This window comes from Rhinolophus sinicus, linkage group LG01 (genome assembly GCF_036562045.2).
Source record: "Rhinolophus sinicus isolate RSC01 linkage group LG01, ASM3656204v1, whole genome shotgun sequence".
NCBI lineage: Eukaryota > Metazoa > Chordata > Mammalia > Chiroptera > Rhinolophidae > Rhinolophus > Rhinolophus sinicus.
This window is the reverse complement of record NC_133751.1, coordinates 152506252-152524017: the sequence shown is the minus strand read 5'-3', so window position 1 is coordinate 152524017 and position 17766 is coordinate 152506252. Positions and strand designations below refer to the sequence as shown.

General features: G+C 35.3%; 1 protein-coding gene across 3 annotated transcripts in view; it reads left to right on the top strand.

Moving 5' to 3' along the window:
• TTC21B (tetratricopeptide repeat domain 21B) overlaps positions 1-14638 on the top strand; it is a 65092-nt gene extending 50454 nt beyond the window's left edge. For all 3 annotated transcript variants that reach the window (XM_019727337.2, XM_074337306.1, XM_019727338.2), the window contains 5 exons: positions 982-1177; positions 4815-5039; positions 8626-8746; positions 12795-12862; positions 14093-14638. In XM_019727337.2, coding sequence (XP_019582896.2) covers positions 982-1177; positions 4815-5039; positions 8626-8746; positions 12795-12862; positions 14093-14170 — 688 coding nt within the window. In that variant the 3' untranslated portion in view covers positions 14171-14638. The remainder of the gene's footprint in view (positions 1-981; positions 1178-4814; positions 5040-8625; positions 8747-12794; positions 12863-14092) is intronic.
• The last annotated feature ends 3128 nt before the right edge of the window (positions 14639-17766 follow it).

The window sequence follows — 17766 nt, the reverse complement described above, 5'->3', positions numbered from 1 at the left end:
CGTGTTTCCCTGAAAATAAGACCTAGCCAGACAATCAGCTCTATTGGCGTCTTTTGGAGCAAAAATTAATATGAGACCTGGTCTTATTTTACTATAATATATGACCGGATCTTATAGAATAAAATGGAATGGAATGGGAATGGAAATGGAAATGGAAGAAATATAATACTGGATCTTATATTAATTTTTGCTCCATAAGACGCATTAAAACTGATTGTCTGGCTAGGTCTTATTTTCGAGGAAACACAGTATACGCATGTGTGTATATATATCTGGGTGTGGGTATGTGTTTGAAAAAAATAAGAAAAATGCTAGTCCATATTTAAATTGTCATTGTATTTGAAATTGACAACCTTAAGACAAAATACATAATTTCTGAGCATCTGACAGGCAACTGGGTGAGGAAAGTAAAACAGTTTTTATGTGTCTCATAAATAGATTTAAATCCAAAGTTTACCATTTAATAGTTGTGTGACCTTTAGTAAATTAGTTCATCTGTTTGAGCCTTAGCTTTCTTATATAAAAAATGGATTCAAGATAGATTGAATGAAATAATCCAGTGCTTTGCACGTAGTAGGTGCTTCAAGAAAGTTAGTTCTTCTTCGCTCCTGTTTCTTTTCTTTCATTTTCTGAATAAGTACATGACTTGATAATTGCATGATTCTACTTACTCTGAATTCTAAGTTAATATTAGCTGAAATGAACACATTTATCACATGTAGATATTGTCCAGATTTTGTCTTCAGTCTAGAGTGAAGAAATGTTTAACGGTCTTTTATTGAAGCTATATTAAGTTTGTCTTAAAAAATGCATTATAGCTCCACTTTACTTTGTATTAGAAGAGAATGAGTGACTTTCTTCCAAAGGATTTCTTTTAAATTGGTGACAAAGAAACCTGTGTACCCTAAAGCTCATTCTAATCTCAGTGAATTTTACTTTATGAATAATAGAAATAACTGATTTATTTTTAACTGTATACAGTAATTCAACTGAGAAGCAAGAGTCTGTGCAATTAGCAGTGAGAACGGCAGAAAAGCTCCTTAAAGAACTAAAACCTCAGACCGTTCAGGGTCATGTACAGCTTCGCATAATGGAAAACTATTGCCTAATGGCTACTAAACAGAAATCTAATGTTGAGCAAGCATTGAATACCTTCACCGAAATAGCAACATCTGAGGTTAGTAGATTTTCTTTCTCAACTTCATATGCTATCTTTCCTTGGTAGTATAGAAATATGTGTTTTGATTAGTTGTTTGTTTTCTGAACATAATTACTATTATTAAAAATTAGATACATAGTTTGCCCTGATTTTACTTTTGTTTCCAGAGACACTGTTACTGTTTTGATGTGTTTTTGACACATTTGTCGCTATTAGAGTGGCGAATTCTAGAGAAAGGGAATACTTCAAAAGGGCATAAATTTATACTCAAGGGAACGTCTGTATCCGCTGGAGTTCTGTGCTGTAAATGTAGCCTAGGTTAGCTTACTAAGGGAAAAGAAACACCTGGCTGCCTTAATAGCTCACCTTTTCACTTACATGAATTTGAAATTTTTCCAATTCTAAGACTAAGTGAGATCAATATTGACAACTTGTAATTCAGTTATGCAAATAACTGAAAAAGTTTAGCAACAATGGAATAACCGCCTGCAATATTATTATTATTATTAGAAAGTTCTCTTCACTCAGTTCCACTTCCCTTCTCACTCTCTGGTGTTCTCTTTTTCTTTCCCTCATACAGTGCTGTATTTCTTGAATTATTTGATACTAAGGAAGGAATTCTAGGCACCCACCCCATCAGCAGTTGGTAATAGCTAGTTCTAAGCATACTCGTTGGATTTCATGTTCTTCCACTCAAAAATGTAGGACACCAGAAACTCACTATTTTATGTCTGTCAGAGGACTTTCAGACGTATGCTGTGTTTTTTTGTGGTTCAGAGGTCATAGTGGTAGCGATAAAATACACAAACCCCCCTCCTGTATCCCCTTCCCCAGGACAGGATCCCCTCCTATATGCCTCCCAGGACCCTGGAGGGATTTAGGGAAACCTAGGACTCCCATTGCCATTTAGGTACAAGTGACCTATATGGTTTTTGCCACTTTTACCTTTATTACCACTGTGAGTCACTCGTAGAACAAAACAGCAAGGGAGCCTCAGCAGCAGTAACATCCTGGAGCCGGGCCTTCTGCTGACATTGAAGTAATGTTCTCAGGAGTTGTGCTCAGCAGAATTGTCTGTGTGGCAGCAGATGGATGACAGTGGCTGACTGAACAGAGACCAGAAATAGGGCTGTTATATAAGTCCAAGAAAATCTGTAAGAACCCAACTAAGCACCATTTCAAGGAAGGTATAGCTACTGAATGTTGTGAAGTAGCATTCTATCATGTAACGAGAGCGTTTAAACTGTGAGGTTTGAGAAAAAACGCCCAAAGCAGTGAGTGACATGCAGCTATTTCCTAGAAAGACTAAGTCAATTTTCGGGTTGGTGTGACTGCATTATTTTTTATCATTCTAACCTATGTGATTAGTAACATACTATCGTCAAATCTGTTTAATCCAAAGACTGATGTGTGAACTGAAGTTTCATAAACAAGAAATGTATCTTGCATTTTTTTCTTTTAACTCATAAGCTGCCTTTATTAAATATAATGAATATTCATTAAGTAGCCAGTGAGTGCTAAGCACAGTGGGAATCACAAAGATAAACCAAGTATAGCCCCTTTTTTCGAATTGCTCACCTAGAGAAGATGAGACAAGCATACGGACTGTAGTAGGAAACACAATCTATGACATTCTGTCCTAGAGTTACAAATGAAAGTGCCGTGGGAAACAGTCTTAAGGAGAGTTGGGAGACCTGTTTGTGGAGAAGGTATGGTTTAAGAAGAACCAGGATAAATTTCATTTTCACAGGCAGAGATAGAGAAACTGCATTCTAGGTGAAGTAGAAAATAGGAACAAAGGCAGGGAGGCAGGAAGCATAGGGTATATTCCTAGCACTATGCAGCATTCAGATTGATTGAAAAAGAGGGATGTGACAGGAAGTCATGGAAGGAAATAGTGGAAAATACATTAAACCCAAGCAAAGCATTTTCACTTGCTTTCATCCCATCACCTTGAACCATAAAAGTATGTTATTTGTAATACAGCTATATTGTCCTTTGTGATCTAAAGCTGTTGCAGCTCTAGCTGTTCAGCTTAGCTGAACATGAGAGAGAAGCTGGCTGAACGCTTTAGGATGTCTGTACCAAAAAAGACATCGTACGTCTAATGCAGGGGTTAGCACTCAGGTTTATAGTTTTAGAAACTATTCTTCATTTCACTCAGGAGTGATCAGTCTGTGAGGAATTGATTTCATTCTAATCAAACTCAAGGTGTATGGTTTTAAAATCAGAGAGCTTATTTTTAAATGTGTAGTATGGGATATTTTTAATATGTGAACAGGTCTGGACATTTTTACAGGACCCTTCTCTTCGTGGGCTGGCCTAGGACCTGGCTGACAAATACTTCACCGACATCTATTTACGTTCCTCCCTAGCCCACCTGGGGGTGGGGTGCGACTCAGTAAATGATAATATCCCACATGTGTCTTCAGAATTTACTACCAGTTGGTTGGATCTGGCACTCACATATAACCCTTTTAGCCATTCCTTAAGGAGAAAAAAATTACATATTGGAAGTTTTATCATAGATATAAAATTAGATCCAGGAAAATTATGTATTCCTAAAAGCTGTTTTCATCAAGCTGTAATGAATTGCCCTTTTCTAATCCAGAGTTATTTCTGACTTCCATCCATGATCAGTGTTGGACGTTGAACGTTTTACTACTCTGCTATCCTTTTGTTCCTTATTAGTTACTCAAACTCTCTAACTTATAGTGCAACTTTATTATAGTCGTGATACTATAAGTCTAAATCAGTTTCCTATTGTTTATTTATACTTTAAACTGAAGCCTTCCTCTTCATAAAAGCAACACAAGCCCTCTTCTGAAATTTAAGAGCTACTCTAGCTTTATACACATTATTGCTTAGGTAAGTTGGTTTTCTGGAGAGATCGCTAATGGCCTCCATTTTATACTGATTCTTATTAGCTTGTTGGTTTTAGAGCGTGACATTTTCTGACTCTGAACTCTGTGTAAAAGAATGTGTTTTATAGACACTATCAAAAAGCTTCAGACTCCAAATCTAAAAGCATATTTTAAGACATGAGTTTATTTCATATAATTTCCAAGTGATTAATTAATTGCATACCTTATTTATAATACTTCTTTGGTCAAACTTTATTGAGAGAAGAGGTTTTTGAATAAAATGAAAATGAAAAGAGAGAAAAAGGGCAATAGAGTCCACGTGGATAAGATATACCATTGCAAGTAAATCATTCTGTTATTTCTATTTTACAGATGAAGGAACAAAGGAGTCAGAATGCTAAATTTGAAACACAAATGTTCAATTAGGATTACACTGAAATGAAATTTTATTTATTTTTTCTGTTTCTGTATAAATTCAAAACAGCCAGTCAATCTCAGTAAAGACTGAGTCCCCCTAATTGTCTGGAATTGTGTGGTTATGGTGTCTGCATATTTATTGAATTATCTTGACCACACAGTACCTCACCAGGTGTCTTCATGGCAGTTTGAGTTTACTTGATGTGTTAAATATCGTGAGCATGTCACAGTTACCTGTGTGGAGCCAGAAAGAATCCACTGGCATAATTCTCACATTATGTAGCACTTGCTGCTTTCCATGTGTTTTCCTTTTAAACATAGGACATTCATTTATGTGGGTGTATCTGGGTGTCTGAAGTTTTGTTTTCTTACAGAAGGATCATATTCCAGCACTTTTGGGAATGGCAACTGCTTATATGATCTTGAAACAGACTCCAAGAGCCAGAAACCAGCTGAAGCGGATTGCAAAAATGAACTGGAATCCTATTGATGCTGAGGACTTCGAAAGGAGTTGGCTGCTACTTGCTGATATTTATATTCAATCAGCAAAATACGACATGGCAGAAGAACTATTAAAACGATGCCTACGTCATAATAGGGTAGGTGATTGAAGAGTAGGAACTAACGGTTAACCTTTGTTGTATAAGCTTTCTATAATAGGTTATTATAGAGTGTTGTTCCATGTCTAAGAATTCCTCTGTGTTTTGATAATTAAATGTTTATTCTTAACCACAAGCAGTAAATAAACATTAATAATAAGAAAGAAGCTATTTATCCTTAAAACTGAAAATTTGAAAAAAATTATTTATGCAGTTTCCAGTTTCAGCTGTAGTATGCCCTACTTACATAAAGTGTTCTCGGAATGTCAAGTGTTTGCCTGTGATTACCAATCTCATCATAGGACTAATGAAAATTGCAGAAGAACATTAATTGCAAACGTCTGTCCTCCATTAAGAAATACTTGATGAATTCACTGCAACTGCATACCATTTCCACATTATTACCGTGTTTCCCGAAAACAAGACCTAGCCAGACCATCAGCTCTAATGTGTCTTTTGGAGCAAAAATTAATATAAGGCCTGGTCTTATTTTACTACAATATAAGACCGGGTTTTATATAATACAATATAAGATTGGGTATAATATCATATCATATCATATAATACCAGGTCTTATATTAATTTTTGCTCCAAAAGATGCATTAGAGCTGATGGTCTGGCTAGGTCTTATTTTCGGGGAAACAGGGTAGAATCCACTGGCATAATATATTTTGTGGGGGAAAAGTCTTTTCAGCATTTAATTTGATTTGTTTAATAAAAAGTCCTTATCTTTAGGTGTAAATTGAAAGTCCCTAGAATTTAAGTCTCTTTACTAGCAGTGCATTTTGGTGTTTAATCGCACAAGAAACGATGTCTTAGTAAAACATTTTTTAAGTTAAGAATTAGTTACTATTTGTTGAGAAATAATTGTACTCAACTTAGAAACTTGGGGATATCGATCTTTATAGATTCATATCAGTTACTTCAGATCTTAATCATAGAAAATCGATGTTTTATTCTCTGAGCAAATTAAACTTCAAAATGGTTTATTTGTATTTTAAAGATGTCGTCAGATACTATTAGGTTACTTTATTAGGAACTTTAAAAACCTAAAACATCAAGTCATTTATCAATATATAGTTTATAGATCCAATTTTAAGTTAAACTGGCCTAGAAAAACAGAGTACTTATTATTAGGCTTTGAAAAATCAAAGCTGCCAGTTGGCTGACCCTTCTGTGCCACGTGTAGGATTAAGCAGGATGGCATGGGAAGTAAGGTTTCGATCCAGATAGAATTTCAGTTTGCCAGAATGTGACAGTGAGACACAGCACGTTTGAACACGATGGCTACTTTAGGGGCGTGAGCCCTGCTGATTAGGCTTGTCCGTATTGTGAGCATAAGATCCAGGAACTAGAGCTTAGAAACCTTGAATTATGTAATTAAAAAATGGAGATCATCCAGATCTGGGACAGGAAATGTACAAGATGACACTAGGCCATCTTGTCATACCAGATGGCAAGGAAGCTATCAAAGATGATTAGAGTCATGTCACGGACTCAGGAGCCAACTGGAAGACACTCCCACTAGCCCAAGTTGGGACACTTTAAATATCAATAGAATAAGAGGGGCAATGAATTGAAACAACTAAATATGTTGAAATCCTTGAGTTTATAAAGATAAAAAAAAAAAACTAATTATCACTGAAATATGCTAATGACCAAAGCTGGCAAGTGAAGGTAAAGAATTAAGCATTTATCCCGCCTTTTCTGTATGAACTAACTATACTACTGGGTAACAAAATAGAAGAAAAAGAGACATTTCTCATTATAGATGTTTTCCTGCTAATAAATGAAGAAAGTATGATAGCATATCATCATTTTTCAACTCTGATGAGTTAATGAATGGGTATAACATCACAAAAAAAGAATCAATATTATGTGCCTCCTGATGGAAAAAATATCATTAGGACAGGGCTGGACTGGGGTGAAACAAATGAAACACTTCCTTTAGATCTAAAATTTAAAGGGACACTTAAAATCCAGGTGGTGCCGCTATAAAAAAGTTCCATAACCTGGAGGTCTGAGCTCAGGGTGCCAGCATGGTTGGGGTGTGGTGAGAGCCCTCTCCCAGGTTGCGGAAACTGACTTTTCATTTTATCCTCACGTGGTGGAAAGAGAGGGCACAAGGACCCTCCCAAGTCCGTTTTATAAGGGCACTGGTCCCACTCATCAGAACTCAACCTTCGTGACCTGATCACCTCCGAAAGACCTCACCTCCTAATACCAAAACATTGGCGGTTAGGGTTTCAACACGAATTGGGGGCGTGGGGAACACAAACATTCCGTCAATTGTAGTAATCAGATAAATAATAATCCAATGCAATATTTTTTAAAAATCAAAATATCAAAATGTTAAATAGGACCTGACAGTGCTGTGCTGCACTATATTGAAGCCTGAAGCAAAAGGGAAAATGTGAACCCCAATATCTGTTTGTATGTATTTTTTAATGGGTAATGGTTTTAATGAATGTATTATTGATATATTTTCTTGCATTAAGGTCAAGAAAATAAAATTATAATAACTGGGTATAAATAAAATATTTTAAAATAATGTGTTTTAATATATCTACTTGTCAATTTTTCAATGTTTTAAATTCATTTAACATTCTAGGAAAAAATAGCCATTATAAAATACCTAAAAACATATATACTGGTTTGCACATATTTTTCTTTTGCCTCAGGCTTCAAAGTGGCTTGGTGGGGCACTGTTCTATCAAGAATTTTTACCTCTTTCCCCCAAAACCAAAATCAAACGCAAACCTCTAGGTCTAATTACAATTTCCAGGAAGTATCAGTGACATAGTAACATATGACATAAGCACCACAAGAATGCACTCAACTCAATCTGGGCTTTGAGAAACTCTGGGACAAACATTGTTGTTTCCGCTACATTTAATTATAAGAAAACAGACAGAGGGTGATGGAGAGGAAACCTCTAGATCAAAAGAAAGTCGAGCAGTGTTTCAACAAGTTACACTGCGTGGGCCTTGTTTGGATCCTCATCCTAACAAACTAAAAAAAAAAATGAAAAATTTCAGACTTTGAAATTTGAATAGTTACTGGATATTTGATGGTGTCAAAGAGTTGTTACATTTAGGTGTGACAAATTGTGGTTAAGTTTGAAGAAAGTCCTTTTTAGAACAGCATACTAAAATATTTATGGATGAAATGATACAATATTTGAGTATTTTTATCTGATAATACAGAAGCACAAGTGTGTGGGGTAGAGGTGAAACAGTATGAGTTCATTGTTGAAGATAGGGGTTCATAGGGTTCATTATACTGTCATTTCTCTATTTGTATGTGTTACAATTATTTGTAATGAAAAATGTACATGTATATGTATAAAATACAAATGTCCTTGCCTCTCACCCAAAAATCCTGATTCTGTGGGTTTGTTGTGGGGGAATTGGCATCATAATCTTTTATTAAGTCCCTTAGATGATTTGATTCCATAGCCAAAGCTGAAAACCATTCTCTTATGTGCCATTCAAATGAGTTAATATGGTTGACCTCTATAGTCATAAGCGCCTCATAAAATCTTAGTGGTATCGAGTTTAATCTATTTATACATCTTCCATTTCAGTCTTGCTGCAAAGCTTATGAATATATGGGGTACATTATGGAAAAAGAACAAGCATATACAGATGCTGCCTTAAACTATGAGATGGCATGGAAACATGGCAATCAGACAAATCCAGCTGTCGGTGAGTTTAACAAATTAGACACTAAGTTTTCACAGGAAACTTGGGTTTTATTTGTAAATCTTCATTGAAATGCATTTGACTTTCTTTTCAAGAACAAAATACACATTAAGAGCCAACTTCCTTTGTCAGTACTTCCAAAAAATAAATTTTGTATTCATAATAGATTATCAGCTAATACTGGGGGGTGCCAAAAAAATTTATACAGATGACTTGTATTCATCTTTTGTTATCGGTATATACTATTACAATTTTAATACAGTTTTTTTCCTTTCTTAAAATGTGTATACATTTTTTTGGAACCCTCTGTAGTTATTAAGTATAATTTCCCAAGATTCAAATTTGTCCCCAAGTCACCTTAGAGTACATCTAATCTAATTCTGCCCTTTTCTCTCCCTTCACCCTCTGCTATTTCTATAATGGTAATCCTGTGGGGAAAAGTGTTCCATTGTCAAGGAAGTTAGGAAAACAGCATGAAATCAAGTTTTACAGGTTTCTTTACTGCAGAAATTCTCAAAGCCTTTAAACTCTAATGTATATTATGATGGCTATCGCAGAGAGGACATGTTTCCTGCAGTAATTGGACCATGAAACATGGTGGGGTTTTTTTCCTCCTGAGCCTCTAGAAACATCATCTCATCCCAGTGGCAGACTATTAGTTTGAGGACTGCTAGTCTCCAACTACCCTAACAGATGAGGGGCATCTGGAATATACCTAATGATTCCGTCTCCCCACATTGTGAGGGAGCTCATCCCATGCATCTTTTCCTTTATATGGAACTGATATGTGCTTCCTTGAAATTCCCAGGTCTTGTTTTCTGGAGCAACCCACAGAGTCCTTTTCCTTTTACGCATAAGGGCCTCTAATTCCAAACTTCTTTCATGGCTCTCCTACGGTTTCTCTTTAAACCATCCTCACTTACCTGTCCATTCTTCTAGAACCTGTTTCTGAGTCTTTCACCCTCCTTGTTGCTGTCACCTGGAAACTCTAAAATAGTGTTTCCCAGACTGTGCTTTGGAATATTTGGTGAGATATTAATAGTTATTAAAAAAAGAGAGAGAGACCGACAAAGAGAGAGAGAGAGAGAGAGAGAGAGAAAGAGAGAGAGGTGAGTCAGAGGAGATAATATTCCATGGCCAGTTAAGTTTGAAAAAGGGAATTTTATTTGTCCATGTCCCTCCCGACCTATTGTACCAAAAATGAACAAATATGATTTAAGAATTAGTTGTATTTATAATGAAGCTATTTTTTTAATTAGGCATTTAGTCATTGTTAATTCAACCTAAAGTGACATCTGTTTTTTTAGCAGCCATATCACAGTATGGATGCATTTAATTTACAGTCAGATAGGTCATTTTTAATGGCTATCAGTTCAGGACTTCCCCAACATTATAATTTTTCTGGGGTCTGTTATTTTACTAGACTTGTATAGAGCAGAGAAACTAATATTTATTGATCGTATTTCTCCTTCTCAAGAATTGTGCATCGTACAGAATAAAGTCAACTTATTAAATGAAAATTCCATGAAATCCTTAAAATATATATAATTTTTGATGCTTTATTCCACAAAAGGAATACATTTAGAAGCTAAATTATTTGAATATTCTGGTTCTTGGAGCACTTCAGCAAATACAGGAATTCCCACTCACTCTTTCATTCATTGTGTCATCTTTGCATTTTATAGATGATTTCATCAGTTCCTCTGTGTTCTTGAGTAAGCATTTCTCTGAAGTTCTCAATTAATTCTTTAGTTTCTTTCTAAACATTATCATCGCATCCAACACGCCTAGTCTGCCTTGCCATGTGAAGAATGCATTTCACTTTTTCACTTGTCAGGATGTCATTAATATGGTCGTGTTCTTTCTGTAGGTTCAGGCTTGAATATTGTCACTATGAAAGGCACTCAGAAGTGAGATCCAATGAAGGAAGAATCCATTTGTGTTTCTTCCCTTCACACCCATTCTCAGGTTACATGACAGTCACCAGGCTGATTACACTGATGTGTTCCTTCTCTCTCTCTCTCTCTCTCTCTCTCTCTCTCTCTCTTCCATTTCTGCCCCCCCCCCCCCATTACATAAGGTTGAATTCTTAGAAGCTTGGCAGGCATAATGCAGCTGCAGTGCACATGTATTGTCATTCCTAGCTGTTTATTTCCTCTCTAAATGTTTTTGAAGAAGATAGCCTACCTATCAAGTTTCTTCCAGCATTAAAACTTGGTACTTCTAATGTAGTGTTGTCACAGGGGAAAAAAGGAAAAAAAAATTGCCAATATCTGTGTGCTACTCTAAAATTTTTAAAAGCATTTCACAATAAGTAATCTTTAAATTATCTCATTTGATCTTTAAATTATACTAAAAGAAAGAAGAGTTATTACCCCATTTTTTAGGTGAGGAAACTTGAAATTGACAGCTGAAGTGACTTCCCTAAGGTCTCAAAGCTGGTCGGGAAGCCAGAAGCCAAAACCTAAATCTAGTTGCATCCAATTAGATTTTTTTGTTTTGACTCTAGTTGCCATGTAAAGTAGGTTTGGCATGACATCTTAAATTATTTTCCTTTTCAAATGTCCTTTTAAAAACTCTATTTATTAGTCCACTTTAGAATTTCTTTGTAATGATATCAAGTTTATCTGTCTGAAATTGACTGTTTTCATCTAGGACAGTTCTGTTTGTGTGTGTGTGTGTGTGTGTGTGTGTGTGTGTGAGATACCATGAATTTTAGATAATTTCCACTTCTTACTTTTTACTACCATGTGACTACATTAGCTATGTATTCTTTTCAAACAGTTTTGTTTGAAATTCTAAAAATTCTAATGCGAATTTTGGAGCAAAAATTAATATAAGACCCAATATTATATTATATTATATTATACCCAGTCTTATATAAGACCCAGTCTTATTTTAATATAAGACTTATTTTATATATTTTATATTAAAATAAGACCGGATCTTATATTAATTTTTGCTCCAAAAGACACATTAGAGCTGATGGTCCGACTAGGTCTTATTTTCAGGGAAACACGGTATGATTAGAACACAAGAGCAGCATTCAAATTTCCCTTCATATTTCTAAGTTTTAAAGTGAAATATTTAATTTATCAATTACATTATTTTACATCATGTTATACCATATATTATTTATAGCATACACAATGCCACCATTATTTTTTTATCTTTCCCTTAGTTTACTTACTATTACAGCATTCCTACAGGAGAACAACAATCATTTAAGAACGTCTTAACACCTTTCTTCTAAATTGTCTCTATTTGAAACATGACATTTCAATATCAGTAATTGTGATAATTGTTAGTCATCACTGGTGTGAAATATCTGATAACTAGTCCACTCTCCCACCTGCTCTGCCTCTCACCATGTTATCTAGGTCTGTATGGCTCCTATGTGTCCTTTACACATACAGTTCCCTCTGCCTGAAAGTGTTCTTGCTTCCGCCCTCTTGACTTAGTTTATGCCTCATTCTTCAGATATCAAACATTGCCTGATGCCCACCCCCTCCCCAATCAGGTTTCTTAATATAGCTCACTTGGCCTGTACCTTTATTTCATTGCATTTATCAGTTTTGAAATTATTCATTTACTTACATAATTACTTAAGTAATGTACTTTCTTTCCTAATAGGATGTAAACCTCATGACTGTAGGAACCAGTTTGCCTGATGTGTTAAGTGCTAAATAAATCTGTATTGTATAAATGATTAGCTGTGTTATCACTTACTGCCCTTGATGAGTTTTTACTGCAATCTGTAAGTTGCAAAACCACATTTGTGGCATGGCAGTCTTCTAACCCAACAGTATATTCACTGTGGTCCTTTGTTCCTACTCCATTTTCTTTCCTACCTGTTATCCTTTCATGTCACTCCACCTTTTGTTACCTCGTCACTTCTGATGATGTGGTACCACATGCAAGTACCATAGTACTACCAGCCTGTGTTAAGAGTTCTCTAATAAGCAAGCAAGTGAAGGAGGGGGCCAAAACAGGTAAACTAGCAGTGTGCTTTACAGATCGTACTATAACATTATGCTTTTTGTCTTAACAGGATACAAACTGGCATTTAATTACTTAAAAGCAAAAAGATATGTGGATGCAATTGACATATGTCACCAGGTAATACTTAAATTTAGATTTCTTAAAATTTTCAGATGTAGTTTCCCACTCTTAGTTAACCTCAAGACGTACATGTATAGAGATAGAGGATGTACAATTATTGTACTTAAATGACTTACCAAATACGTCTGGGAGAGATGATCATTTTTCAAACTTTAGAAAATAATAAAGTTTACTTAAATCAACATATGCATTTAGTTAGACCTTAAATAATAAAATCTTTGGGTCCATTTAAAGACAGAGGCCAGAGGAGAAGCACGTTAAATAAAACATAGTCTTTAAATCGGAAGATATGTGAACATTGTTACAGATTCTCCAGATCATTGTTCTAATGAGACGTTCTTGTGAATGTGTCTAAGTCTGGTTGTTAGGATTCAGATTTATACATTACACATAAAAGACATGTCTGTAATTTAGAAGTCATTCAATTACATTGTGTAATTGATCCCCTACTAAATGATCCCTTACTGAAATGACAAATATTTAAGTTGCAGTTTTAGAATCTGTAGTTTCTTTATATATACATTGTCCTGTTGATATTTCATATAAAGCATTATATTAAACATTGTTAAGGGCTCTAAGCAAACCTCCTTAGAAAAGAACTGTGTAATATGCCTTATCTCAGATAGCTGTTTCAGCATCCTTATTGTAAATTCTTGGCCTCAGTCATTGCTATCGATTATTGAGTCTCTGTAAGCCAGTATTTCATATTAAAGTAAGTTTATACATTAGAACTATTTGTGGAGTTTTGGGTTTTTTTAAAATGACTATCTCCCCCCTCCTGGACTCAATCATCCTGGAAATGTGTATGTTTCAAAAATCACTATACGTAAATCTGATGTATGCTCCTGGTTAAAAACAACTCTCTAAGGGTTTATTAAATAACATGCACAAATAGCTAAATTTATAAAAAATATTTTGATTCATTGATACATAGTTGTTTTCTGCAACTGACCTGTTAAGGAAGTAATTGTATATGTTGTATTTTCCACATGTAGTATTCATATTCTACTGTTTTCATCTAATTTTTAGTAATATGAATGAGTCATCAAGTCACATCTCAGATGTCACTTTTAAAATTTGTGGTTATATTTGCAGTACTAACACAATGAAATCTCAACTGTAATGCTCATTCCTAGTATGTTTTGTAATTCTCCAGTTCTCGATAATAATTACAAGTTCTTGTGCTTCTTGTTTTGATTTTTTGTTTTTTGCTTTTGGTTTTTGCAGGTTCTTGAAGCACATCCAAGTTATCCAAAAATAAGAAAGGATATCCTTGATAAGGCCCGCACATCTTTAAGACCTTGAAGATTATTTTAATTTAGTTTGTTGATTAAGTGGGAAATGAATCTGAGTTCTTCCAGCTCAGAATAGGTTTGAACTCTGTAACAGAAGCATACCTTTTTTTCTCCAGCAGAGGCTGCTGTTGTATGTAAAGAGAAGTGCTATGTCAAATGGATGTTTTCTGATGGAGGAGGTGAATGAGCTGGTATATGTGATTGACTCTCTTGATTAGATGAGATTTGGTGTCTCTGTGGTAAAGATTATAACCCATTTATATAAAGAATATTTTGTTAAAATCTAAGTAATTGAGTATCCTATATCTCTTCTAAGGAATATTGAGTTGTTTACTGCAGAAAATACATTTAAAATACAATTGTTCTCTGATAAAAATTTTTGTAACATTGCTTATTGTTACAAAGGTTTGAATAAATTTCCTTGTAAATAACTTATGAAAAAGAAAATGTGAATTTTAATAAAGATTTTAGAAATGTATGTTTTTTTTATTCCTCTTGGGACTTAAGAGACATGGTGCAAAATTCGGGTGAGCTTCCCATGTAGTCTGCAGTGTTAATGGGTGGTATTGCAGAAAATGTGTGACTTACCTAGAGACATATTTTTGGAAAAACAAAAAAAGTGAGAGTTCTGCTTCCTTGTATTGAACTCCTTTCTGCTCTCACTGCTAATGTGATCTTAAGAAATAATCAGTACCTGAAATCAGTTTAAATAGGTAAACCTTTATGGCAATATTTAACCTTGGCCCAAAAGCTAGACCTTTTGGGTAATTTCTGACACTGGAACATCTGGTGGAGAAAGGTGACAAATAGTTTTTGTCAGCAGGTCCTCACAAAGCACACCATGTGAAACAACTGCTTACCTTGCAATGCTTAACACCACTCTGGCAGAGCAGATCTCACCCTTTTATTGTAAAATTAACCTAATCTTAGTAAACTCAATGCATAGCATTTTAAAAAATTTATTGTCTACCTCTTTTTCAGTTGTCTTTAAAAATACAATAAACAAAGTCTTCGATTTCATTTGCCATTTTAGTAAACACAGAGTATTTTTAAAAGTCACTTGCTGCCTTTCTTTAAATGTCCTATCTTAATTTCTTTTGAGCTACATTCTCTTGTTTCTGATCACTTCTCCAATTTTCCAAAGTCCTTTTAATTCCAATTATGTCTTACAAAGTTCAAATCATTCTTCTTTTTCACCTACCTTTTGTTTATGGCATCTCGTGAAAATGTTTAATAATAACATTTATGAAGCATTTCATATCTATTAAAACACTTTCACATGTCTTACTGCATTTGGTCCTCACAACCGTATGATGTTGATACTATTATCACTGTTTGCAGTTCTGGAACTGTGCCAGACTATCTCTCGCTGCAGTTCAAGGGGGGAAAAAGTCTTCCCGCCTGAATGGACATTGCTGAGGACATCATACAACAGAATGCCTTTAGCAGTTCTAATGTACTTGCATCATGGAATGCTAGAATCATGGAAATTGGATAGAGAAAGTTTATGTCTTTTAATTCTCACTCAACTCTCCAATGAAATGATATTCTTATCTTTTAGATGAGGAAATGAGGCTCAAACTAAATCATTTGCCTGTGGTCACAGCAAGTGTCAGAAACTGGATTCTATACTGGCCCAGATAACTTCCAAGCCCACTCTATTTCGTGTGTTAAGATACTTTTCATAACTAAGACTGTATCTATAAGAAAAAATTACCTTGTCTACATCTGGCTAGCAGATGAAACTAAGTGTTCTATCATAGAAATAGTTAAGGAATGAGGAGCAAAATGAAATGAGTGGAATGACAGTTCTTAACAAATGTAGAAACTATCAAAGAGAAGTCTTAAGTGCAGACCAGTGTAGTATAGCAGTTAAGAACGTGATTTGAGGTCAGACCAGCTTAGGTTTGAATTTTGGCTCTACCACTGAGTAGATTTTCATCTTTCTCAAGTCACAGAGGCTCTCTGAGCCTCAGTTTTCTCATCCATAAGAAAGCATTTAAGGATAATAAACTGCCTCAGGCTGTTGTAAGGATTAAATGAGAGAACATACATAAAACCTCTAATGAATCTGACTCACTTAAGCTCTTAATAAGTGGTGGTTCTACTTATTTATTATGAATGGAACAGGGCCAACTAGTAATTGCAACTGAGAAGAACCTTCAGGAAGAAAAGAGAAAGTGCATTCCGAGATGAGATGAACAGGACAAGTAAGTTGCCCTAGAGAGCACAGCCTACAAGGATTTAAGATTCTCACTCAGTCTCTCCCTTCCCCTTACCTCCTCTTCCCTGCCTTCCTCACTCCCTCGCTCTCTTTCTCCTCCTGCCTCCACCAAACATGCTGCACTCTACATTTCATCCACCCAGATCATATTTTTGCCCTACCTTCTATCTGGAATTCTCTCCCTACTTTCCTCTCCCTTATCCCCACTTCCTGTCTCCAAGCTTTCTTCTCTAGGCTTATTCTTTCCTTCATTCTGGTATCAGTTTACCACCATCTCAGAGGCCATGTTCATGGCCAGGCCCACAATCTAAATTACCCATCCTATCATTCTGTATCATATCAGCCTTTTTAAACTCTTTTTAAACTAATCTCTGATGTTTGCCTTGTTCATTAAGGCTTGGTTTATGGCATACCTTATGTGACATGTTCAAGATTGCACATCCAGTAAAGCTGGAACTCACGCTGCTCTGAACTGCTACTCGAAGGAATCAAGTTACATGAGAATTTGTGGCTGCATTCAGGATGGAGAGGAGAAGACACAACATGAGTGAAAGGGTTTTCTGTGTATGTGGGATCTGACCACCACCCCGCTCAAGGTAAGGAAACAGTTATAAGTTTAATGCCCTTTGACCTTAGTATGGTGAACTGGGTCCCAAGAGGAAATAACTTGCTCCCCAGAAGTCAAGAACCTACTGGTAGAGTAATTTGGAAGGAGTTGATGTATGTACAGCTGAGGAAGCTAGGTTGAACTTTGCACTGGGGTTCAAGTGGATAATGGAATCACTATGGAAACCAAAAAACCAATTAAGACTGACAGGAACTATCCTAGTTTGGGACTAGGAACCACAAGTGAATAGCTTTAAAACAGGATTACACAACAGTGCTAGTGCTAATAAAGTTGCAAATTATTTTTTTTTATTTTGCTTTTAATGAAAGATTGGCAAAGGTACAAGGAAACCACCGCACTCATACACTGCTGGTGTAGTGTAGTGTAGCCCTTCTGAAGATCAGTTTGGCAATATGAAATAAGAGCTTGTCCTTTCAATTTGTAGGAAGTACAGATTGGTAGTCCAAAATAGTAACAGGGATATTAAATACAGTATGGGGAATATAGTCAGTGTTGTAAAAACTATATGGTGTCAGGTGGGTACTAGACTTATCTGGGGGGATCACTTCATAAATTATATAAATGCCTAACCACTGAGCTGTACACCTGAAACTAATATAATATTGAATTTCAACTCTAATTAAACTATATATATATATATATATATATATATATATATATATATATATATATATAATATAGAGAGTCACAGGATATAAAGTACAGCATAGGGAATGTAGTCAGTGGTATTGTAACAGCTATAAATGGTATCAGA